At 39.7% G+C, this 26,396-nt stretch overlaps 1 protein-coding gene across 1 annotated transcript; it reads left to right on the top strand.

Moving 5' to 3' along the window:
* The first annotated feature begins 700 nt into the window (after nucleotides 1-700).
* Nucleotides 701-24,749, top strand: RPRD1B (regulation of nuclear pre-mRNA domain containing 1B). Its single transcript, XM_009708491.1, is given in 7 exon segments — nucleotides 701-728; nucleotides 1,407-1,536; nucleotides 2,638-2,771; nucleotides 9,791-9,903; nucleotides 11,528-11,654; nucleotides 12,686-12,861; nucleotides 24,202-24,749. Coding segments are annotated over 7 exon segments (858 nt in total). The 3' UTR covers nucleotides 24,352-24,749.
* Nucleotides 24,750-26,396: the final 1,647 nt, after the last annotated feature.

The following is a 26,396-nucleotide window of genomic DNA, read 5'->3' as shown; positions in this document are numbered from 1 at the left end:
TGTAGCCCCTGAGAGGCGGGAGTTACAGTTTAGCGGGAGCCAGGGCGCCGTTTTCTCGCTGTTGTGATTGTTTGTTAAACTTTGTAGGGAATATCCCGCGCGAGGACGTGGGGTGTGTGTATTCTGGTGTGTGCTGTTAAAGATGGTGTTAGGAAGCCAGAGGATAGAAACGCTGGTTAAACCAGTGAAGTATTAATTGAGAGGAGAGAGGAAGCCCAGCCATGCTGCCTTGCTGGGCCAGGCGGCTTGGTTGTAAACCAAAGATGTGCCAGGTATTTTCCCCTGGGTGTGCTCAAGTTAACTGTGAAGTGCTTTGCTGGCTGTTTAGTTTTTAGGTTTTGCTTTTAAATTTTGGTTTTGGATTCATACTACTTATCCATTATAGAATTGCACTAAGGGATTAGGAGATAAACAAAGTAAAAGTGGTTGTAGAGATCTATAAAAAGGGTTTGGTAGTATCATCCAGAAATATTTTATGCTTTTTTATTCTTGCAGATTAATTTAACTAAAGTGAACTTCTGGTACCTTCTCAAAATGCTTCATAATGGAGTCAGGGACACTGCCAGTGTCAGTGTTGATGCCCTGTCCCCAAGGACAGCTGTGAAACCAGCCAGTGTCACCTTTCTCATCCTGGGCAGCCAGCAGCGTTAGCCCCTTGGAGCAGATCATGCTGTATGAAGTCCTAGCTGGAGTATCTTTTATGTGATTGCTAGTTGCTACCATTTATAGTCTATTAAGTATGAATTTTTGAAAGGTCTGATTTTGGCCTGCAGTAGCAATAAGCACTTTTGTTTTCTATCTTGTGCATATTCATGGCCATTGCTGTCTGGAGAAGAGCATCTCCCACCCATCCTAGCCGTAGTAAAATAGAAACTGCTGGTGTCAAGATGGGAGAAGTTATGGTATGCAGAAGTTTAATGTTGCTTTGGCACTGCATTGTCTGGAAAATATTTGGGTCTCCACAATAGCTTTCTCCTACAATTTCACTCTGTTCTGAATTAAATGGTTCTACACCAAGATTTTTTCTGGAAGTTAATCAATGAAAAAATAAGTCTATTGTTATAATAATTTGCTAGTAGGTTAGAACAGCTCATTTTAATCATGTATTTAAAATTTATTTCTTACACGGCTTCCTTCAGAGTTGAGGTGTCATTGTGCACAAAAAGGATTAAGCTCATGTTTGTTTTATAAATTAGTTAGGAAAAAAAATGAGCAGAAGCAGGGAGACTTGACTTGAAGGCCTCCGATTTGCCTTGGTAATGTGGAAATATTTTGAACTTTGTTTTTAGACTGAAAAGCTATAAGGAACTTTGAAAACCATGTTAATGATTCCAGATGAAAGAAGTGAGAAATAAATGCAAACTCTCTTTTTTTTTTTCTTCCTTCTTTTTTTTTCCCTTTCCCAGCAAAATCGAGTAGGAAACTTACTTTCCTATATTTAGCAAACGATGTCATCCAGAACAGTAAGAGGAAAGGTCCTGAATTTACTAGGGAATTTGAATCTGTTCTTGTGGATGCTTTTTCTCATGTTGCCAGGTATGTTGCTGTACTATGTATTTCTTCAACTCTTCTCTCTAGAGATTTGCAATCTTATTATACAAAGTTTGATTAAATTGGATTTTCTTGCTTTGTTTTTGGTTTTTTGAGTCTTAAGGGATGCTTGTACCCTCTCTCTAGTAGAGATTGGATCCTGACTACTTTGCAGCTAGGAACTGTTTAGTGTTCATGTTTCTTTTTGGGTGAACTTGTTTGTATGTGAATCAGCCCCTCACAGCTTTACACATTTGTTCTCTGCATGCAACTCCCGTGTACTTTATTTTAATTGTTACCAAAAGATCTTGCAGATCTGTTCATGGGTAAACTGAATAGTTACATGTGTTTATTATAGCCACATAATGAATGACTCTTCCCCATTGTCAGAAGACTTTAAAAGAGCTGGTATTTTGGGTCACTGGATTCTCATCGGTCTTCTGGTTTGAGCATGGTTTCTTTTTGTATTGCTTGTTTTAAGTTATCTGATCATTAGTCGACTTGCTAGAGGAAGGAAGAATTTTATACATAAAAGGGAAGAAGCGGTGCAGCTACCATCCTGTCAAAAATGGACTATCATTTAGTTAAGAATTTCTCTAAATAGTGTAATAATTCCTATTATCTCAACTAAACAACTTTAATGTTCCATGTGTTTAGTGGTATGCTGTTCTGGATAGCTGTCTTAACTTTCAGTGCACTATATGACTACATTTAAGAGCCTAATGATCCAAACAACCTGCTTTTTAATTGGGATGTTACTGACTGAAACAACTATTTAAAGTTAATACTCTGAATTGTAAACATGTCAAGTTGGAGGTATTTTATAACTGTTCTTGCAAATTCTGAATGATAGCAAGTTTTTTTCCTTCAAAACTTTTCCTACCCTTACTTTGGGGTGGGAATGTGGGTCACTTTCATGTGATCTTTCCAATAAAAGGGAAAAATTGGCCACCAGTGCATTTTGCATAGTTTGTCTCCGACAATATGAGATTCTCTCCAAATGTGCAAATGTTGCAATGGATGCAGCTGCTAGTTTGGAATATGCTCTCTTAGAACATAAGGATTGTTTTTAAGCTGAGCTATAATTATTTTCTAATCTTTGAACAGAGAAGCAGATGAGGGCTGCAAAAAGCCCTTGGAACGATTGCTTAACATCTGGCAAGAAAGGAGTGTGTATGGCAGTGAGTTCATACAGCAACTGAAACTTTCTATGGAAGACTCCAATAGCCCCCAGACTAAAGGTAAATGCATAATGCTTTTGTTGAGTGCTTTGTTTTGTTTTTTTAAGTTGGTACGTTTCACTGAAAGTACTGTGAGGAGTTGAGCTCTGGGCTCCTGTAGTTGAGTTGTCGCCAGAGCTGGTCATGGAGATTCGTCAGTATTGTCTTGAGAGAAGTCTGATTTTCGTTAAACCCACGATTCCAGTTTGCAGTTGTGTTGCCTTGTGACTTGTGGCTGGCAATAAGCTTAACACAAGGTAGTGTCTGCTTCTGCTCATGCAGACAGAATACTCCAGAGCTGCCTTTTGATGTGAAGACAAGTAAGTTGGGTGCAGGGAACTGTTGCATCCACCTTGAGAATTAAAATTGTCCCACTCTACGTCTGAGAGTGGTCAGATGGGTTATTATAATGGTTTATTCGATATTGTTAGGGCTTTCATTCTCATATTAGTGGTTTTATTTTGCATAGTTACTGTATCTTATTATGATTCAACAAGGACTTTTGAATAATTGAAGGCTGGAATATATGCCCAGCTTGTCTGGTCTCTTTTTTCTTATACCAGCTGACATCATTTGGGGAAAACAACAACTTTGCATAATTTAACATTGTTAGAACATCACGGTTATAACCTTATTGCTGCATGAGACAGATGTGAGAAGCTAAGTATATGCTTCTTGCGTTTACTGTGCTTTTATACTGCTTTGGCAGATCTTGCCTCCTCTTCTGTAGCATCTGAAAGTATTTAACTGGTGGTACTGTAATGAAAAGAGGGCGGCAATAGGATGCCTAACCTATGGGAGGTGAGGATCATTAAAAACGAAGAGTGTTCTGATCAAGGGAATATTTGTCTGCTTTGCAGCTAAGGGAAATGTCAGTGTCTTCAAATTAGCGAAAATCATATAGCTACTTTGACCAAACTTTGCTCTGTTCTCCACGGAGGTGTGACGCTTTGTGAGGGAGTTGGGTTAGTCATTAGTAAAGTGCTCTTATGCCATTCTTGGGTGGTGAAAACACACAAGATATGTGTACTGGAGTTGGTAATTAATACAGAATTAATATGAAGACAGGAGCATTAATATGAGACATACCTGTGAAGACATACATCTGTGGCTGTACTTTTGTGTTTTTTCACATGCTGCTTCAAGCAAAATTACTGGATGGTTGCATTAGCAGCTTATAACAGAGGTCTCGCAACTTACCATAATTTACGTATGACATTCAGAAGGTATTGCCATGTTTTGCCCGAATGCTGGGAGATTAACTGACCTGATCAAAGGGGCAGTTTATTCTGTATCAGGACAGAGGGAGCCTCTGCTCCAAGTGGTGGGAGAGGAGAGGGGTGGAAGGTGTACTGTCTCTATGTGAAGTAGCTCATGTTGGGGGTTTTTTCTATTGTCTGGGTGCAATGCATAAGACACGTGTTTGTCCTGAAAGGACAGATTTTACATGCCTGAATTCCTGTTGAACTGATTAACTGAGGATTTGAAACTGATGATTTGAGGTACCTAGATAAGTGTTTCACCAGTGCTTAACTTTTAATCTGAAAAAAAAAAAAATATGGTATGGTGTGTCCAGGAAACACAACTGTGATTTCCTGGTGAATCGGTGTCTAACTGCTGCTCAGACTTGACCTCCCTTTGGCTGGTGGTATCAATCAGTCCTGCTACTGTTATCTTCTTGTATAAAAACGTTTATACAAAATCAAACCCTTCCTAAGTGTAACAGACCTTTCTCTGTGGGAAACAGAATGAAGAAACGCAAACATTTTAAGAACTGCTGTGTGCACATCTTCACTTGGCAAGAAACTTAGATTTGTCTGGGTAACTGGAGATACTAATATGGTATCTTTTATTTGAGAGAATAGTTCAGACTTTTTCATGAGTGTGAATACTGCTACCTCCTTGTCAATTCAGATTTTTAAACTAAGAGAAAAAGAAATTTGAAAAACTCAGCAGAGTTCTCCTGAGTTTTTCTCCTTGTTTTGACTGGCTTGTTTTCAAATTATGTTCTTAATGGTAAGAGCTAGTTTCACATGGGATTTTTACGGATTTCTAAGATAAGTTGATGTTTGTCCAGTTTCTGGTGGGTGACTGACTATGTTGCAGAAGGCTTCATTGTAGTTACTCTATGGTGTTTTCAAACAGGTGAACATAAGCAAGATGGAAATAACGTATTATGTTTCACAGCTATAACATGTATCATAAATGTGGAAAACCATAGTACACCGCTCCTCCAAAACCATTCTGACTTCCTGGTTTTGTGTACACCCAAAGTAGATACAGCTGAGAAAGAGGTAGTATTATTACCTGTAGATTGCTGCAAGGCTGTGCTGTTAAAACAAAATTTTGCAGCTCTTTCAGAGTATCTGGTGCTGTGATAATGAATATTCTTTTCTTCAGCCTAAGGTATGGCAACAAGTCTATGCAGGTAGTTCTTTAGGGCTTTTTCATATTGCAGTGTCTTAAATTCCTGGGGTGGTAGGTGCTGCTTTCTGAACAGGATGGCTCTACTTGGGTTGCAGAGCACCAGTTAGAGTTGTGAAACTTGCCAGAATAAAGTAGAGTCCTGCATCGGTGAGGAAAGACAACTTTAAAGCTTATCGGGGTGTGTTTCAATGGTGCAGCTTATTTCTTGTTTCATTAGTAGCAAGACCTTGTGTAAATGGATAGCGATTCAGTTGGTGGCACATGCAAAGTTCCTGCCATGGAACAGAGTTGATTGCACAAATAATGAAGCTTTCCTTTCAGAGAGGTGGAGGGGAAGGAGTACTGACCCTTTCTAAGCATTACGTTCCCTGGTTTTGACTTCCTCAGTGGTGCAGCTTACTATTATATTTTAGTCTTTCAGGTTCCCTAAGGAAATATGTGTATACATGGAACTGAACTTTTGAATATTGATATCTTCTATTGTTTTAACTCTAAACGTATTCATTAGCTTGCATTTACTTTCTCATTAATCTCATTTTTATTAGTATGTTTCTTTTTACAAGCATAGGGAAGAGAAGAACCATTTATCTTAAAGCCTGGGAAAAATAGGTCTGTGGAGGTTTGATGTAAAATCCTTAAGGTAATAACCTATATAGCTGACATGTTTTCTTTTCATTGTCTTTGTAATAAGCAGTTGAAGGAAGTCCTTGAACGTGCTCTGATGTAGGAGTGTCGCACTATGTCGCAGAACTCCGCTGTTACCCGTCTGCTCTGGGTGTGTTTATATTGCAGATTCTAGTAGAGGAAGTCAGAGCCATATTAAAATACAGAGAAAAACATCAGAGAGGAGGGCAGGCAGGGGTGCTTCCAAGAATAACTGAAGTAAAGGCACCTGTGGGCAGGACTAGGTATAATTTTGGAGCAGATCAACTCCAGTTATGCTTGACCTAGGAGAGGCTACCAACAGATGTATGTTGGAATGAGAACTTAATCAGAGTAGTCAACCCCCAAAGAAACAAAGGGTTAGAAGGGTGCCCTGAACCATTAGGCTTCTCTTATTTTGTTGTTCTGTGTGTTCTGTGATGGTCTTCTGTTTTCTTTAGGAAAACTGTCTGGTTTTTGTTGTCGTTGTATTCAATGTTTTGTCCTAAATCACTTTCCGAAAGTGTCTTTTGTGTAAGTTTACTTGGCTCTTGCACAAGTTGCTAAACCTCTGATGCTTGGAACCTAAAGCCTATAAAAGTTTAGTTTTGGGACGCTTATTTTTTCTTAGGCTGATTGAGGATGATAGCCCTGCCAACATGTAAAAAACCCACTTAAATTCAGCTGGTCTACCTTTCAAGTAAAGAGTTACCTGTAGAACTCCATTGTTTTACAGGTTTGCCTGTTATTCTGGAACTACAGGATCTGTTAAATGGCGTTTCCTTGCATGTTTTGCTGTAGACAGAATTTTCTGCTCATGCAGCTTGTCATACAACTGTATGCTTAATTGTCAGAGAAAGCACATGATGTAGCTGTGCCAAGACTGATAAATCTTCATGTGAATTAAAGACTTTTTTTTTTTAAATCCTAACCCTTTGTGTAGTTCCCTCCAGTGAAAGGCATGATCCACATGGGGAGTTCCTTACTATGTGGTTGGCTGCTTCTTGAATGAGGAGATGAATGTAACCAAGTCCTCATGAGAGGAGATAATAATTTTATATTGCCTTGAGAGAAAACAAACAAAAAAACCAACACATAAAACCAGTGGTTTTAACAGGGGAAAGTTTAAAACTCCTAGTTATCCTTTTGATTGTGTGTATACAGAGTCCACAGTTGGTTTCTCTTTACTGTGAATGTGAGCCTGGACTCAAATCAAACAAGCCTGTATACCTCTAAAACCAGTCATCAAGAGATGAGAACAAAAAGCTGAACACCCTAGATGGGAAGATCTCCTGTGTTGCCAGCCTACAGGAAAAACTCATGCTTTGTCACTAAGGTCTTTGGTACTGTAAGGTTCTTCAAGCCACCGGAGATGTTTTGAAGACTGAAAAGTTGATGGAGAAATACTTTTGTAAGTCTCTCTGGACACTGCAACAGCAAGATAATAACAACCTGGAGTCTCACTGCAAAGCTGTTACGACAGCGATTGTCTGTCACTTGGGAGAAATGAAGTGCTCTGCTCTTTGAAGGGTTTTAGGAAGTAGCTCAATTTCTGAACTGTGAAGAAGACCCCAATGAAGCAGGAAAGCTGACTTCATCTCTAGTAGTGGCTTCTCTGTCTTCCTTATATCTGTGTCAAGAATGGGCTCTTGATTTTCCTGGAAGAAGCTGTCCATATTCTACAAGGATATCTTGATTGTTTCAGAAGATGTGTGTTACATACCACTGTTGAATTCTGATCAGTTTTAGACTTTGTTAATGCTTGCTTTCCTCTTCTCCTGTTGGATTTAGTAGGCTTTTTCAGAAGCATAGACTGCAATGGTTAAACTACTACAGGGTGTGTTATAATTTATGCCTTGCTTTCTGTTTTCTTTCAGGTGTCCTTTTCCACCATATACTCTTGAGTTTGAAAATAAGTGTGGTTGGGTTTGGGGTTTTTTTTTCTGTTTTGATGAAATGGAGATGGTGTTTCTAGGATTCCTCGATGAGGTCTTCTGCTGCCCCTGGTTACCAATGCCAAGGAAAAAACTGCATCAGTCTGCATTTATGTCATGCTACTCAAAGCTGACTGCTTTGTGCTTCTTTGTCTACTGGCCACTTTGTCCCATGAGGTGCTGTTCCTATACTCAGGGAGGGGCTTCTCTCCAGGTAGGCCAGCTAGTGACTGGTGCTTAGGACTGCAGATGTTCATGCACCTGTCTTCTTCAGAGTGTTTCCAATCAAACTGACTTGGTCTCGTTCAGATGGAAAATTCAATGGATTCTGAATCCTCTGTTAGAGTAGTGAGCAAGCATAATACTGTGTCTTGTGGTAGACCAGTTAGGAATAGCTCTTCAGCAATTTGAATCCCAATTCTCATTTTCATTTTCACTTGTGTGCGCACTGTGGTCATGCATTCTTCTATTGATTATCTTATGTTCATCCATTGTTGGTTAATTGCTTTATGATAAATACACACAAGTGATCAATACTGATGGCACATTGTATTGGGCTATATAACTTTAAATGCCGGTTTTGACCATTTTGTTGTCTGCACATCTGTTCAATTCAACTTGTGTCTTTTGCAGACCTCAGTGGACAGCAGCCATTTTTCTTGTTGATCTGGTATCTTACTTGCTTGTCAGTCAGATTATCAAGCACTCCATTACATCAGTTGTAAGCATACAATACTTACTGTACCTATTTCTAGCCTACATAGCTTTGCTCTAGCATACATAAAAAATTCATTTGCTTTAGGGTAACTATGTTTTCTGTGCCTCTTTGCCTTCCATTGAGTAAATCTGTTCTTTAACAGAGACGCGTTTGTGTTTATTTCATTAAGGTCGTTCAGCTTTTTCCCCATGTGAGCAGGTTGTACGGCACCTCTGACTTTCTCTCCATTAAAACAAATTTTTTTCAGACATATGTCCCACCTGTCAGGGCAGGCAAAGTTCTGCATTTAAGGACAGACCTTTCTGTTTGCTTCCTCATTAGAGTTGGGCAGACTGATTTAATTTCAAATCAAGACTGATCTTGGATTTTCCTATGAATCAAAGTATATACGGACTCTTGCCCTTGAACTCCATGATTATCTTGGCAAGACTTGATTCCGTTAAAGAGATGTTCTCAAGACTCTGTCCAAAGCTTTCTTACAAATTACCTTGGCTCTTACTAATTTTGCTGTCAAGTCTGAAGAATGATTTGTCGTCTTCTGAAGGTTCTATAACTGGATCAAAGGCTGCATTAAGACTTCTGACTCATTAAATAAACTGTGTCTTCCCTTTCAAGCTAAGGTATGCTACCCTAAGGTTCATTTAACCAACATTGTCTTGCTTAATGAAATCCATATTTCTGAAGTGTTGCAAGTTGCCTGCTTGGAGATTGGTTTATGTTCTACCCATTGCTGTTGTTACTGTCAGGTCTTAGAGTTTTAGTTTCACAGAGCTGCCCTGAAGTCTTTATTTTGATGGAAGAGTGGAAGGTTGAATAACTAGCAGTTATTCAGTTGATTGTGGGACTGCAGTGAGCATGTACTTGGTACAAAAAGATAACTTGAAATTCTTCTGTCCATATGTATCTTAGCATCAGTGCTTCATTTCTACTAGTAGAAATCCTGGCCTGCATACGTGATATTAACCACAGAATCTGAGGAGGGTTGAAGACCTGCCATTTATTGACAAATGGGATGGTTACTTGTCTTTCCTACTTTCAATGTAGGAGGCACGAATATGTATACAGTGCACACTGCTGGTACGAAGATGGTATCCTTGTACTTGCATGTACAGAGGTACACGTGTAGGCAAAAGTCAACCTTATGTTGCTGTTTTGCATTTAAGTGTTTGGAATGTGATGCCAACATTAGAGTCCAGCTGTGTTCATCCTTCTCTTTAGAGAGCTTAGTCATTGGAGCGTCTGGTACAATTTTTTTGAAGTAGAGGTAGTTAAGTTGGGCAGATCTGGCCGCGAAATGAGTTGCTTATATGTGTCTTTAGTTGCAGAGGAGAAGAAGTCTTTAAAGCGGACTTTTCAGCAGATACAAGAGGAGGAAGATGATGATTACCCTGGGAGCTACTCACCCCAAGACTCTAGTGCTGGGCCATTGCTGGTACGTGGGATGGGTTGAGAGTGGGAGAGGTTCTGGAAGCCACCTCCTGTGTGGTAGAGCCACAAGGTGGAGCTGCCAGCAAGTGAAATGCTTTTAATGGGGAAATCTGTTGGGGGTTGAGAAGTCCATGTGAAGTGGAACAGATTATTTTTTCATATTGAAATACTGTCCCACTTCTGAGTGACTTCAAGTAGTCTAAACCAAGGTCTGAGTAGTACTGCCGGTAAAGAATCTCAAAGGACTGCTAGAAGGACAGACCATCTTTTAAATTCTTTGAGTGTGTAATCTCTGAAACCCAAAGTTGTGACACAGTTAAAACTTAATTAATTTGTTTGTAGGACGTCTCTTTCCATGAGCGGTTAAAAAGCTTAACCTTTGATGGATTTGTATGGAGTTGGTTAGAAAAACCAGTTCTGAAGACTTTATTTTGAGGCTGACACATTAGTGGTGTGGAAATAGTAGAAATGAAATAGAGGATCGTTCTGACCATTTGAGGCTACAAAATAAACATATGTTAAACCATTGTCTATTTGAAAAGGGTAAAAAAATACATCATCCATCTGGTAGACTGTAAACATTGAAAAATAGAAATAAGTAACAGTTGTCAAGGAAATAAGTGAGATTTTTTTGTTGTTTTTTTTACCTCCAGATACCTTGCAACTTATGGTTTCTCTTGATGATAAGCATTATCTTTGTAACTGTGGGAAATCATTAGCAGTTTTCAAAGTAGTAGTAAATATTAGGTAATGGACTTTCTTTTTTCAGATTAAAAAAAAATTAAAACTTTAAACATCAGTGGTGTTGTTTACAGGGCTAATTTTCCAGTTTCAAAAACCTCCCACTAAAACTTCAGTAAAACCAACACTGTTTATTCTTCCCTGTCCAGGGAGAGTCTTGCTTGCTCTCACTCTCTCATATATACGGTGTGTCAAGGGAGGTCCTCTTAAGGCCGAGAGACGAAGTTGAGGGGATACAGTGGAGTCCAGTTTAGTTGCAGACTTCAGTGTGCTTCCAAAGAGCCAGTTGAGCTAAGCAAGGATAGCAATGGGTTTGCAAAATCAGGAAATACAAAGTTTACTTTAACAGGTAACCAGTTACAAAATTCTAAATCTTATGACAATGGAGATCTGACACAGTTTTGTTTGGACTGATGCAAGTTTGGTTTGGGGTTTTTTTGCAGTGTCAGAATGCACCTTTGGAATAGAACAAAGGTGCATGTACACTCCTGCTAGTCTAAGAGAAGGTGTCAGGGATGCTCAGCTAAAAGGTATAGTCCCAACTGGATGCAACACAAAGGGCTGATGGCTGTTTCTCAAACTGATGTGGTCATGGATTTTCGTGTTTGTCTTAAATGATCACTTCTCTTAATTGGAATGAGAAGTTTTCCACTGCAGAGCCTTGAAAAAGATGATCCTGCTGTAATTATGCAAAGTTCCTCAACACTAGGTATTGTAAACTTAGTGAATACTCTCTGTGTTAGGAGGCAACAGTTTAAAAATTACTTGAAGAAAATATTCCAAAAATAATTGCTTTCAGTGGTAGGTGACCTCTCAGGCAGTGACCACATCCCCAGGAAACGGCATAAAAGTTACCTGGTTTTAATATTGGCTAACTTGTCTTGTAGACCGAGGATTTGATCAAAGCCCTACAAGACCTGGAAAATGCAGCATCAGGAGATGCAACAGTGCGGCAAAAAATTGCCTCCCTGCCTCAGGAAGTTCAAGATGTTTCATTACTGGAGAAAATTACAGGTATGAAACTAAAAGACAAATGAATGTGGGTACAAAAAATAACTTGGAAACCAAAGTGTGTTTTTCTTTAAATAATCACAGTGTATGGTGGAGTGAATTCTTGGTTTTGTGTCCTTGTTTTGTCTTGGGTAATTAACAGATAGCAATCCCATGAAGTAAAATTGAAGAGGAAACTTACACAGTTTCTTCCATTTTTTTTTTTGGCTTGGACCAAGGCTTTTGTACTTGGAGAGCATCAGCAGCATTTTGCAAGAATGTAAAGGAAATAGGGCCAGAGTTCTTAAATGGATGTGTTTGATTTTGAACGCCTTGACTGTTAGATATTTTTGAGTTTTATCAGACTGTGCTGAGTACACGCATACTCCTTGATTGCTACGGAAAAGGAAACTTACTACTCCCATTAGCCTGTCAGTCTTTGTTTAAACAGACTTTTGCAATTGTATTTGAAAAGTTATTGTAATAGAAGCATTTAAAGGTTGAACTGATTTGACTCTTGTTTCTGGAAGTAGTTTTAATTTAGAATGCATTACAAACTGTCACTTATTCAATCCTTTATAATATACTCTTATACTCTTACAGCATGCAACTGTGAAGACTAGTGTGCAATTCATATGTTTGCTTGTATTGATGCATTAGGAGTTTCCTAGAGAAAAGAGGAATTAAAAAGTGCACACCACTTTTAAATGTGAAATCCACCTGATTTGTTTAACTGAAAATACAGCCTAATGTTTTAGTTTAACTTGTTCATAGAGGCTGTCTTCATAGATTTATATTCCCCCCCAATGACATCTCTGCAAGGATAAAATGAAGTCAATTATGTCAGTGTCTAAAAAAACATCGTTCTTGGGTTGTTAGTCCTGCCTATTTCCTTTATATCTCCTGTGATAAGAACTCTTATTTTCCTGTCAAGCCAGAAGTGTATTTATGAATGAGATGTTACTGTGTGTGTGGCTGGTGAATTGTAGCCCTTCTGTCAAAGACAGAAGGTTTCAAACTTTGTCCTCTAAATTACCCAACACTTTTGCATGTAGACAAAGAGGCAGCCGAACGTCTTTCGAAGACTGTGGACGAAGCATGCCTGTTACTAGCAGAGTACAATGGCCGGCTGGCAGCAGAGCTGGAGGACCGGCGCCAGCTGGCACGCATGCTGATCGAGTACACCCAGAATCAGAAGGATGTATTAACAGAGAAGGAGAAGAAGCTAGAAGTGAGTACTGATTACACTGGTGCTGGCAAGCCAGTTGTCTCACCAGAGACTCCCACTTGACTCCTAATCTATGTGTTTCTCTCAAGGGAGATGATTCTAGGCGTTATCTTTACATTTGGAGTAAAACAGGGGTAAGAAAGTGCTGTAAAAAGTCCTGAGAAGGTAGATCTGCTCTGATGTTCAGTCTAGTGTGTTTTCATACACGTGGACATGGAAGGCCCAGAACTCCATACTTCCTCAAGAAAAATAGGCTCACCTAACAAAGTTTCTTCAGACTTACCCTATTGTTTGGGGTTTTTTTAGGAAATCTACATTTCAAAAAAATCAACCTCCCTTTGCCATAATTAGCTGGGGGTTTTTTATTGGTCTTTTTTTTTGTTACTCTTTTCCTTATGGTTGGGTTGGGTGCCCCTCATCTGCCTTCCCAGTCCCTACTTAGTAAGGGGGTGCAGTTTAAACAAGATCTTCTGGTATCCGTCCTGTAACACGCACTCTTACCTACAGCTTCTGTGATGGAGGGTAAATTGGGATGATTCCGAAAGACGGTGACTTGAATGTCCTGCCGCAGCTCCCTTGGACACAGGGGGCAGGATGCTGTAAAATGAGACTACGCGGGCTGGACCTGAGCACCAGCTGCATGTCCTAGAGCCAGTGCAGAGGCTGCAGCAGCCAGCCATTTATCTGAAACGTTCTTTCTCTGTGGAAGTTCTTCCAGCACTGCATCTTGGGACTAGTATGGAAGTTTAATTAATGATTGTGGTTGTATGTCACTCTGCCATCTGTTAAACTGCCCCTGGGCGGCACATTAAGGGCTTCCTCTGCTCTGTGGGCTGCTGGATCTTAGGAACAGCTGTTGCTGGGTGGGACAGGGGTTGCTGTAGAGGACAAAATCTTCTGGAGGGAGACTGTGCTGTAGCAATTGCAGGCTGTTTACTGCCATGACAAGCCTAATCCTCTGACAGCTAGGCAACGCTGTTCTAAGGTAAATTGCAGTTTGAGTGTTTTCTTTGTCATGTGTGTTTATATCAGAGTTTTTCAACATCTTGTGACTCTGAATGTGTTGGTTTTCCAGAGCAACATTTTTTCCAAATCAGCCAGACAAGTTCTGATGCTGCATTCAGAATTAGAGTAGATCGTTAATAATTCTGCTAGCTTGTTTATATTAGCTTGAATTTCTTGAAGCATAGTGTCTGTCTTATGACCAAGACACTAAAAGGCACTTTTAGACATTGACAATGAAAGATGCCATAAAACCAAATCTTGTTTGGCACCTGATTTATTTACTGAATACTAGTGGACGTCTTGAGTCAGGTTTTTTTCCTTGCTGAAAGGAGGACACCTGTCTAGTAGAAACACATATGTGTGTGTCTATACAAAAATATATAAATGATAGACCTATTGCTGTTTACTTTAAAAAAAAAAAAAGTCAAGAAATAGGCAGCAAAATGCTGCACAGCAGTGTTTTTAAAAGCCCAGAACAATCTGTAAATTTGAGTCAGTTTGAGACTGTGAAATTAAGAAATTCATAATGACAATGTTAAATTAAAATTTCTAGTGCACTAGCCGAAAAGTTGTGACAGTTGTGGTGTTTGTTGTTTTGGAAAATATCCTTTTGGTAAGGAAAGTTACTTGGTAATTTTATCTCTGGCAGAGGGAGAATCCTGAAAATTAAGCAGTTCACTGGCCGAGCTACTTCGTTAATAGGAATAATCCTGCTGATCGCAGCAGGATGGGTTGCTTCCCCACTGTTAAGTGTAAACGCAATCTTCAGTACATACGAAACTAAAGAATAATCTTATTAAATATCTGTTTAGGTTAGCATCTTTGTCATTCTGCCAAAACAAGGTGGCCATAATACTGTAGAAGTCTAAAATGAGTTGCAGGAAATGCCACTCTTTCATACTTACTTAACATGAAGGAATAATTCATGTTCATGTCAAATCTCAAATCTTAGCTGAGGGACATTGCCTGATTAAAGCATTCCATTGTTCTTGAGTTGTAGAGCGTTAGTACATAGTGGAAGTTGTTGGTTACAGATATGGCAGGCCATATATGTGTATCAGTTTTGTTTGAGTCTTTGATGTTCTCACAGTAATGTAATTGATAAGCCTGGGTTTTTCATTGTAGTGCTAGTAAGCATTTTAATAGAAGGATCTGAAATTCTTGTAGCAATTAAGAATGTATGAAAAAACAAAACATTTACTGGAATAAGAAAATAACTTAAAACAATCTAATTTTACATAACTTCTCATTGTATACTTTGCTCTCTCAAAGTATCTTTTCCAGAATCTTTGATACTGTTAACTGCAAGTTTGGGGTTTTTTTGTTGTGTTTTGTTTTTGTTTGTTTTTTTTTTTTTTCCTTGTGAAGTAAGTTTCCTGAATTTCAGATGAGGTGGCATTTTTAGATAGAAGATGGATTGTTTACTGCACTGTCCCAATCTAGTCAAGGCTGCTAGTTGGGGAAAGAAGGGGTTTCTGATAGTAATATGGCTAAGGGCTTTATTTTAAGATATGGAAATGTCTGATTTGGAAATCACTCTGGATATTTTTTGTATTTTATACGTTCAAAGCAAAGTCTTTCACTATGATAGCAATGAAAGTAGCTAATTTACATCTTTTGAAAAGCAGCTTTTGTGGTCTAAAGAGCTGAAGTTGTTTACTAATCCTATTAATACTATCCCTAGTGAAACACAGTAAATTTTCAAGACATACACAAACTCAGTTTGTTTATGTCTAGTCGGCTCATGCTCAAAGTACTTTGCAATGTCAAAACCCTGTGACACAGAGCTCTTGTCATCAGTTGCAGAAAAGCTGTTTAATTAAGGAGCAATATGCTGAAAAAGGTGGCTTTGGACAATGAGTTACACTTCAGCATTGAAACAGACTGGTGTGAGTAAGGATTGAAACAAGGTAGTGCTAAGGAGCACTGGTAATTGGAAGGGAGAAAGCCGGCCCAGAGCCTCGAGATCGTAATGTATGAACAAATTCTGCTTTTAGGGTAGCAATTGAAAAAATTGGAAGTGTAATAATTAGGATTACTTTATCTGAGGAGAGGGGGAGATTGTGGTAACTTGATTGTAGTCTCAAAGCACTTAGAAGGAGAAGGTAGAGTTCCTTTAATTCTGGCAATCGGCCGCAGAACAAAATCAGCTGGACTGAAGCTGTTGCTGGACAGCCTATAACAAGGCATATATTTTTAAGGGTAAATATTCCTTAGGTTAACTTACTGAAAGATATGGTGGATTCTGTCATTCAACATCTAAACACTGAATTTCTTTTTAAATGATGCTTCATCTTGGTCAGAAGTTCTGGGCTTGATACTGCAGCTGCTGTGTGATCTTCCATGGCGTGGACTGGATCAGAGGTCGGCCTAGACTTTCATAACAGTAGGTGTCAGGAAATAAAATCCATTTTCAGACAGGCATAGAAACAAGAACTGGTCTTTCTATAAGAATGAGATATGGTGCCTTCATATCTCGCATGAGTATTCAACTTCCAGTGAAAGTTCTCTGATTTGTGTTATTTTTGGCCATTGCTGTCCTTGTTACAATTACAGAGTACAATCAGCTGGGAAGGGTTTTTGTCCTTCAGCACCTGAGTCTGCAGAACTTCAAGGGGAAGGATTGTCTTTTGAAGTTGGTGTACTCTTCCTGAATGCGTGACAGCCAAGTAGAAAAAATCCAGGGAATCAGTTTGTGTAAAACTGAAATGTAGGGGGGAGATATCCAGGAGAACATTTCCATGTTGGTGTACCAGGTGGCTGTAAAATGAAATCAACTAAATGGATGGGACTAGAAGAACCAAGTGAAAGTAGAGCTGGAAAATGGTAAATTGTGTGGAAACTTTGTGGGTATCTGTAATAACTACTGACAGTAGAAAATTTGGAGCAGGTGGAGGGAGGGTTATTTAATGGGGAGAAGTGGGGAAAAAAAAAACAGTGAGGAGAATGTGCATTCAGAATTTTTGTTTTGATTTGCAGTCAGTGATGCTGAGTTCTTCCCCATGCCCTCCAAATATCCTCTGTATCTGTGTTTGTAAAAGATGACATGAGGAATGTACTATAGTATATACAGTGTGTATGTGGGGGTATGTGTGTATACGTACAAATGTGTGTGTTTGTATGTGTGCATATATATAAAGATAAGGAACATACTGTATTTAAGATCCAGTTTAGCAGAAACTTACTGATTGTTGACTGCACCTGAAAAATTGTGACTTAGAATCCTGCTGAGAGCTGTTGGGGTTTTTAGATGTTGGTGGGTTTTAATATTCATGGCTTCAAGGCAACTTTAATAAGGTGTTAAAGCTGTGCCCATATGAATTTGCAAACCCTCTTTGATAATGCATCTCTGAAGGATAAAGTACAATTTCACTTGAGGTATTCTGGACTGCCCAGCACTACACATTTTCTTGAAATACGATTTAGTTCAGTGGGTTAATATGCAATTTATTGCTGTGTTGCTTCCACTGCTTAGGTTTTTGTTGCATGCCTTCGTGGCTGCTGCTTTCCTCTCAGACAAGGATTCTTGGGTTGTGGTATATTAATTTCAGGGGCTTAGGCAGGGAACAAGAGATGGAGATTTAGTTTTTCTGCCAGGAAGGAAAAATGTCGGTATTGTACGTGCGTGCAAGTAGCAGGAGATAGCAATGGGAGCTGGGCAGCGGAGGGAGGTCTTGTGCTCTACACCCTGTGCATGGCAAGAGGGTCCTGAACAGGAGCACCCAAGCAAAGTGGTCGTGCTCGGGTCTATATAACTGAGCCACTGATTAACGTGGCAAGAAGTGACTTACTGTACATCAGTATTTCCAGCTGTGAGCCAGTCATGCCTTTGGATGTGGGGCAAGGACGAAGGCTGTTTCATAGCAATAACAGTGAACTAACATTGCGGTGAACCTGGTTCTCTTGTGCGGTGTATGGCTTGAGACAGCAGCTGTGTTTCTTTGCACAATGCAAAGGTATGATTTCTTCACTTTGCAGGTACTTGTAGGCATTCATAATTATAGTAGTACTGCGAATGAAATCATACTAAAAAAAAGGCAAATAAAAAAAATCCAGTATTAATATATGTTTTTATGCATTTTACTGAAGTGAACCAGTATATAACTGCTCTTTTGCTTAGCAATCAAAAGCATTAAGATGCTCGGAGAAGTGAATATGTGGCTGTTTGCTTATGCCCTAAATGTTGAGTTTTTGTTGTGAATGTCAAATGTGCCCCCCACAGTGTTTATTGTCGGAAGGATATGTTTGCAAATGAAGCGAGGTTTCATTGCCATTGTACAGTGGCAGCCTGGGCCAATTCTGAGAGAGCTTCTAAATGTTGCAAAGGCCAGTAGATGGGGAGGAGGCATCTCCAGCAGCTGGAGGGGTGTTCTGCAGAGGCCTCTGGTGCTCACTCTTCTGTTGACCGGCTTAAAGTTGTCCTAAGCAAAGAGGAGAGCAAGGAGACAAGCTACGGTTTCAGAGCATGCAGTTGTGCCAAGAGCAGAAATACCATCTCTGGTGAAGTGTGATGAATGATGCTGCAAAAGAAAGAAGCCTTGTCAAATTTAAAAGAGCAAGGCTGTCAGCAAAGTTAAGGTATGAAAATGAACTGGAGCTCTGTAAGGAAATACATCATCCAAGCTCTTGATTACTGGACTTTTTCAGATGTGTTGTATAAAAACCTCAGATTTGTTGGTTTAGTGCTGCAAAATAAGGAAAACTGGCTTGACCACTAGCATTTGTTTTCACTTTGCTTTTGAGGTGTTCTGCTGCGCTGAACTTGTGAAATGGAAGACATCTCCCTCTCTCTTATCTGGCTTCTTCCAGGGGCAAATTGACTGTGTGGCTGTAAGAACTCCTCAAGGCATTTGCCATGCTGACTGCACCGCTGCTTTTGAGTTCTGCCAGGTGACGGAGAATATTCTGTCCCCTTGGCACTAAAACACACGCTCCTGCAGGCGGGAGGTCAGGACACAGACCACGCGCTGTGCAGCTGCAGGCATTTCCACACTTTTCTCTGCAGGTTTGTGGCCGCTTTGCCAAGAGGTGGTTGCAGTGCGGCACTGGGCTGGCGCTGGTTAGCCCTGGACAGGCAGGGCAGCCTCGCTGCCAGGCTTTACAGCTGCCAAACCGTGCCAGAGCAGGTGCAGGTGTTTTTCAAGGTCTCATGGGTGTCCTAGTCCAGCAAATGTCCACACAAACTATTTCAGAGGACTTTGGGTTCTGGATCAGGCGTTGAATGTGTCTAATTTCTCACTTGTGGTCAGTTGAATTTACATGGAAATAAGCAAGTTTAATTTTCTCCCAACACCCTTCATATTGGTTATTTCTTATAAATACGCTGTCATTGTGACATTCGCATTTTAACATGTTTTAATGAGTATGTTTTAAAAATACTTTACATAGGTTAAGTGGCAAGCAGCAAAAGCTAAGGAATACCTAATAAGCCTGCTATATTACTGTTGTATATTTAATGTTTTTAAATAGAGATTTTACATGACCATATAAACGTATTACTGCCAAACCTCTCGCTTCACTATATACTCTTTTCAAATTTCTGTTGAGCCTCTGGTGCATTTTTTCCCTGACTTCTTTGGTCTTTTGCCTTCATACACCTGGCTCAAGCCACAGCATATCAAAACTGGGACTGACTGGCTGCTCTTCCTATTCACTTTCTAAATTCTCACTAATGCTTAACTACGTGTTTTTCAGTAGATACAATTGCTGTGTTGACTTACAGCATGTTACTGCTTGACCCAGCACAGGAATGGAAGTGTCCAGTGCAAATTCCAAGATAAAGTGAAGTCCATGCTGTGTAACTCGACAAGGTGAACCAAGCCATGCAGCAATCCTCAGAATGAATTTCCTATCATGTCGATTACAGTCAGTTTTATAATGTGCAAGCAAGGCTTCTTTTGAATGAAGTGCTTCTGCCATATTTGTTCAGTGGTGTTTAATTCTGATTTTGTGTTTGTACTAAGTATCTAATTCATTTGGCCACTGTGGATGTAGAATACCATATGCTGTAAGGGAATGTTGATTAGCAAAAGCATGCGTGTGGCACAGCGCCAGTTTTTCTGTATCATGTTGAAACTCCTGCTTACTGCAAAGATCTCGTTATTTTGTCTAAAAAAAGCAAATAGCATCCAAATACTATTAATCTTAATGAAAGCCTACTATGCAGCGAGGCAATTAGCTAGGCACATGGAGTACAAACTAAGACCTCAGAAAGCAGTGGTTTCTTTTAAGTGCACTTCATGTTTTTTCACTTTTATAGAACGGAGGGACCTTATGCAAAAATCTGCAAGATGCAGTTTCAAAGCATGTCATGGGCCACATGAAAAATGTGGTTTCCCATAAAACCTGCTTGCAGAGTCCTGTGTTGCAGAATATGGCCACAACTCGGTTTGTGGAAAAAGAAAAGCCGCTGAGCCTGGAAGGAGGTTACATGTCTCTGCTTATGCATATTCCTGAGCGAAGCTGAGGTGTATTCTTGAATAGTACAAATGGCAAATACAAATAAATATGCCTTGCACTTCATACGAAGGATTGCGTCTCCCTGGTAGGTGCTTCTTCCATGTTGCGGCAGTACTTCAGAATTCTCGGCTTGTAGGAGCAGCTGCCCAGAAGTGACGGGCTGCCTCCAGGCAGTGTCTTTGATACCCGGTTTCTAGGTCATCGCCTTGTTCCTGGTGCCGTGTGCCTGCCAGCTGCCTCGATGCAGGCAGCACTCCCCGTCCTAGCTGTGGTGGTTGAGCTCTCAGGTCCTTCACAGCTCTGCCACAAATCGGCACAACGTTTTGGTACCAGAGCCGGGTGGAAAGTGTTAAGCATGCAGGAGACAGTTCTCCAACATAGTCTGTGTTGTGTATCACATCTGCCCAGCAAGTTTTCACCTCTTCTAGGAAACCTTGGTTCCTGGATTACTCCCTTAGGAGATCGTTTCAATTCCTGAATTTAGTGAAGTTTTTCTGAGCTGAAGTTTTTAATGGTTTTGGGGCTGTTGCTACCTTTTCCTTGTGAGTATTTTTTCTCTATATATGTTTTCCTTTTTTTTTTTTTTAGCAGATAGGATTTAGGCCTCACTGCTTTAACAAAAACTTTTGTGTGGACTAGTTAATGCCTGCATTAACCTACTAGTATGGTAGAATTACTGAAAATTGAACAGATGTCGTTCTCAAGGTGACTGGATTTTTTTTTTTTGTCATCAAATGTACAAAACTCTCTGTTCAAATTGAGTAGGTATTTCTGATGGCTTGGTACTCCATGTAGCTCTCAATGTAGAGTATCCCTAAAAATGGGAATATGTTAAGAGCACTATTTTCCTAAACATTTGAAGCTGTTAATTTTAAATCTGGGAACAGGTTGCTGCTGTTAATATGTAGAGGAATTACTCCTAAGTCTGTATGTCTGTCTTGGCATAAAAACCAGAACAGAAGTATGGTTTGCATATATCTTGGTGCTTCTTCATTTGTTGGAGTGTTTTCTCAGAGCTGGGCTATCAAGCAAGGCCTTGGAAAGATTCTCGCTTCCCTAAATAGTTCTATCAGGAAAGAAGTATTGTTTGGCTCTAATACAATTGTAATAGTCACAAAAATTGTCTTCAGCTAAAATAGTGTCCTAGTCCTTGTTGTCCACTAGAAGTATCATGTCCTGGTCCTCTTGGCAGTCCTGCCCTGAAAGTGGCAGGACATTAGTCTTCCTGTGGAGGCAGACATTGCATTGTACCTGTTTTTACGGAATTCCTGTGCGTGGATCTTTGCAATTCAAGCAGTATTTGAGGTATTTTCTTGGCTTACGCTTGGAATTAGCACCTTTGACCCATTTATCAGACTTGGAGGACTTGCCAACTGCCTTATCATTCTTGATTTCTTTCGTATCTTTAGTAAGAATTACTACAGGGGAAAAAAAAAATCTGCCAATATTCACTCTTGACAGAGTTTGGCATTCTTGAGAAAGTGCAGCCCTTTCTTTCCTGGCTTGATATCCATCACTCCCTGACAATGTCCTGAATTGCGATTTTTTTCTTAATTTTTTTTTATGACAGTCTTCTGGGGACAGCAAAAAGCAGTCTCTGAATCCAGCCTCTTCCACCTTCTATCTGTAAGCATTTGGAATATAATAATACAGTAAATGTTTTTGCTGTCTGTATCCCATACGTGCAGGAGCTGGTGTTCTGCTGTCTCCCTGCCTCACATTATTCATGATGTGCCAGCCTTGAGCAGAGCACTCCCTTTACCATCTCTCTCTTTCCTCAGTGTTGGCTTCCACATTCTCTAGGAGAAGTGCTCTAGGTGTCGGAATGTGTACTTCCATGGCTTGCTTCTTTATCTGCTTTTGTTCTGTATTCATGCTTAGAAATCTGGGGTGTTTTCCTGGTTTTGTTCTCTGTCTTCATTACATGACTTTCTTGACTTATTTCTCTATTTAAGTATTTCCCAAAATAGTATGACTAGGGATGTGGGGTGCATTCTTTTTTTGATCCTGATTCTTTGTCTTCTGTTAAAACAAAACAAATCCTTACAATCCTAAATTAATGGGTGTACCTTCTCCTGAGTATTTTTTTGTTGTTGTTCTCCTCTAGGCTTGAGAACAGTACACTTGTAGTTTATGAAGCTGGTAGAGCTTTGTTTGAACCTGATTATTTCAGTATATATCCTATGTACATTAACAGGAGTGTTTGGTTATGATGATATGTTAATTCATTGAGCCTCAAAAGGATTTAAGTTTGAAATAGGCTGTTAAAGGACATTCTTATTTGGTGCTGGCAGGAAATTTATGGAATATGTTTGTATAGCCATTCAGGCATAGGGGTGTTCTGAGTTGTTGTAATTGACTGGTGCTCTCACTATTCTAATTCAAAGTGATGAAACACAGAGAGTGTAAACTCATTGCTTGTAACCCTGCAGGAGCTGCTGTGCTTTGATATTTGGAGAAGGTGAAGAGAATTTCCATCACTGAGAAGGTTAGAAAGAATGGATTAAAGTTGTAAACTCTTCAGAAAGATGTTTTGATTAAATATGTGCCTAGTTTTATTTGATCTTCAAAGATAAACTTCTGTTCTCTGGTAAACTGTCCTCTTTGCCAATTAATTAAGAAATGAAAAGTAAATTAATATTACAATTGATGGTATGGAAGCCTATTCTGTGTATAATTTTTCTTAAGCTCATTGTTTCCTGCATTCTGCGACGAAGAATATGCCATCTGTAGTTGGGTAAAGACTGGTGCATTCCAAAAGAAATGATGTGATGCTGGTTTTTTTATTACTTAAATAGCTGCCTTCTGTGACTGTTGCATAAATGTTTAGAATCACAGAACATTGAAAATTACATAAACATCAATCTTGAATTGAGCTCCTGTATTAAGTAACTTGGATATGTGTTGGTCTGCTCTTAAATGGCCTCTAAACATAATTTACCTCGGTACGGTTCTTTCCTTCATTTTCAGGATCCAAACTCTTCCTCTGTCTTCTCATTATGAAATACTAGTCACTGTGATCTGGTATCTCTCAGATTGTGGAGATTTCTGAAGATGGACTTTTAATGCTCAATCCAGACCTCATTTGTGGGAAAACTACTTGCAAGTTTCCTCTTCAGGGATTTTTAACTTACTGTTTTTCTCCCTTTGTAATAAAATTCTGAAAATTGTAGTGTCTGTATTTTGCTTGGTTTCAATCCAGTGTGGAAATGTCTCTCTCTGGTTTACATTTAGCGATCGTACACATTTCTGTGGTGTTTGCTAATGTGCCAGTCGCATGGTACAGCTGCTGGGGTTGCTAACATGAGTTGTCTAAACTGATAGAGGAGTTTCACAACCAAAACTTGGTTTTGATTTGATGACTTGAAAGAGAAAATTGGATTATCTAGATAGTCAAAATTGATGAAGCTTGGGGAAAGATGAGCAAAATTTTGCATCATAGTAATAGTAATACCTCTGGTGTCCCTCAGCCTGCTGCTGTTGTCCGTAGAGGTGTGTCTGAGGAGCGCTCCGTCAGTGTTCCTCCCCTGGCAGTGGGTGGAAGGCAGTAACCTGGGGAACAATACAGGAATAGAGCGACTGTGTAATGGTGTTTTTCTCAAATACTCTTCCAGGCCCCGCTGGCTGCAGGTTTTGGGGCATTTTACATAGCTTCTGTTAAAGTAACACGGGGCAGGATTAGTGGTTTAGGGATGCCAAAACCTGTGGACAGGCTGAGATTTGGGTCCAGGTGACAGGACCTGCAGCCTTGCCAGCAGCTGGCTAGAGAACCAGTGCCTTGTCACCTTCTCTCAGAATCCTCACCTGGAAAATACTCCTGACTTAACTGAAAGCAGTGTTCATTAACCTGTGCTTAATCTTCGTTCTCTTTTTTCTCAGGAGTATAAACAGAAGCTTGCTCGGGTAACCCAGGTCCGCAAGGAGCTGAAATCCCACATCCAGAGCCTTCCAGATCTGTCGCTGCTGCCCAATGTCACAGGAGGTCTGGCACCTCTGCCGTCTGCCGGTGACCTGTTTTCAACAGACTAGAACAAATGGTGTCCCCCAGTTTCCATTATTACCAGCAGAAGTAAGACGACTCTGGTGTTGACTGGAAATCCAGTCTTCCAAGATCAGCAGTAGGAAGGAACTTGCAGACCCTGCTTTCAACCTCTTGGCTGCTCATGCTCACCCTCTTCTGTGTACTGTGGCTCATGCTGAGGGGAGGAAGAAGAGCATATTTTTGTGAGCTCTAAAGGGAGTGGGGACAGTCCCTATAGGCAAAGTTTTCTCATATTTTTCCATACTTTTTAGTTGCTGTTTGCTTTTAGCACTTGTTACCCCCACAAAAGTTATGAGAATCATGTATATACATACCTGGAAATTTTTCAAAGAAAGGCTGACCATATAACATTTTTCCTCTGTAAAAGTACTGTATTATTTCTGAAGACGTCTCGTCTGTTTTAGTTGGGTTTCTGAACCTCATTTATGAGAGCAGTGGAGTGGCTGGTGGGCTTCATAGGGATGTGTGTGTGTACAGGCACTGCACCGTGTCGACGTAAGAAGGTGGCATCTACTGAGCAATGGTACGGAGAAGTATTTTTCTTAAATCTACAGTTCCTCATACTCTTGTGGGACTGACATGAAGATAGTTCCTATTTGTCACGTACGTAAACTGAAACTCACCACAGGCAATAAAAATAAGCAGCTTTTCTTTGTGAATTAGAGATAGCTTCATAATTTACACTCTGCTGAGCAATGCAGAACTGGATATTACCTAAATGAGAGTGGAAGTAGATTTCGTCCTAGCTACCTTAGATTTATACCACATTTTTCCTCTTCATTATACAAATAACATGGTCACAGAAGCCTTGGTTTAACAAACTGAGAGGCTGGAATGGTGTATTGCAGCTGTTGATAGCCCTGTGACGGGTACTGTCTGATCTACTCTCAGGATGGTTACACTGAAAATACTATTCTATAAATTCTTTCCATAGCTTTAGTGAAGTTATTTGATGCACAGAAGTTAAATGTGGTATAAATATTTATTTATATAGAAAATAGACCTATATATATGCACATGTCCTGTATGCACATGTACCATGTCCATGCATGTAGATATTAGAAGGATGTACTTAATTTTGTGTCACAGATTATTGTGAATTGATCTTTATAATCGGGAAAAGTCAAAAGGCAAATTTAAAATACTCTTAATTCCATTATCTTGCTAGCTAATGTTTTAGCTGCCATGGATGTAGTTACATTTCAGTTTGTATGTTAGGTCTAACAGGCTGGACTCTGATCACTGAAAACCATTCCAATTTGGATAACAATTCTGTTTAAATTTAGCACTTCTCACTATAAAAGATTTTAAGTTTCTGGAAACATTTGATCTGATAATACAGGTTTTGTAACACAGAGGCTGAAATTAGTTGAAGTGATGTGCTGTGTTTGTGCCTCCCTATAGTCTTAAGCTGCTGTTGTCAAAGTCATGAGAGGAAACCTACAGAATTGCAACGCTTGTTCTGCGTCCTTGTTAATTTATTTTACAGGGTATTCAATAGCCTATTCAGCATTCAGTTAAAACAAATAATACCGCATTTTTTGGTCATTACGTAGTTAAGAAGCTCACATCCTTTTCTTACTGATGCTTCATTTTGTCCTTTTTTTAAAATGCCTCGAACCCTGACTGCCCAGCCAAGAAATGTGTTTTTCGCCTTAGTTTACAGGAAACTTTCCAGTGGCAGAACTATTCTTTCCACGAATTGGTTTAACTGTACAGCCTTTTATTGTCCAAACATTATTTAGATAAAGCACTGTACGTTCTCTCTGCTTTTGCCAAAAATGAAAAACACGCCCCCACCCCCCGCCCCAAACCTTGAAAACCCAAACCAAAAGACTCATTTCTGCCCTGTCTCAGCTCATGGAGTTACCCTGAGGCTGTTTGAACCAATAATTATTTTGACTATTGATTGAATGTGTATCCATTACATGACAAAAAAGCTGTCATAAAAAAAATTATGTGGACAAATGTGTTGACATCTCACACTGTTGTTTTGGGCAGATCTTCTGTGAGAGAGTTGTGTGTCTTTTTT

This window comes from Cariama cristata, unplaced genomic scaffold (genome assembly GCF_000690535.1).
Source record: "Cariama cristata isolate BGI_N322 unplaced genomic scaffold, ASM69053v1 scaffold24099, whole genome shotgun sequence".
In the NCBI taxonomy this organism is placed as follows: Eukaryota; Metazoa; Chordata; class Aves; order Cariamiformes; family Cariamidae; genus Cariama; species Cariama cristata.
Note: the sequence above shows the minus strand (reverse complement) of the source record. Positions and strands in the feature narration are given on the sequence as shown.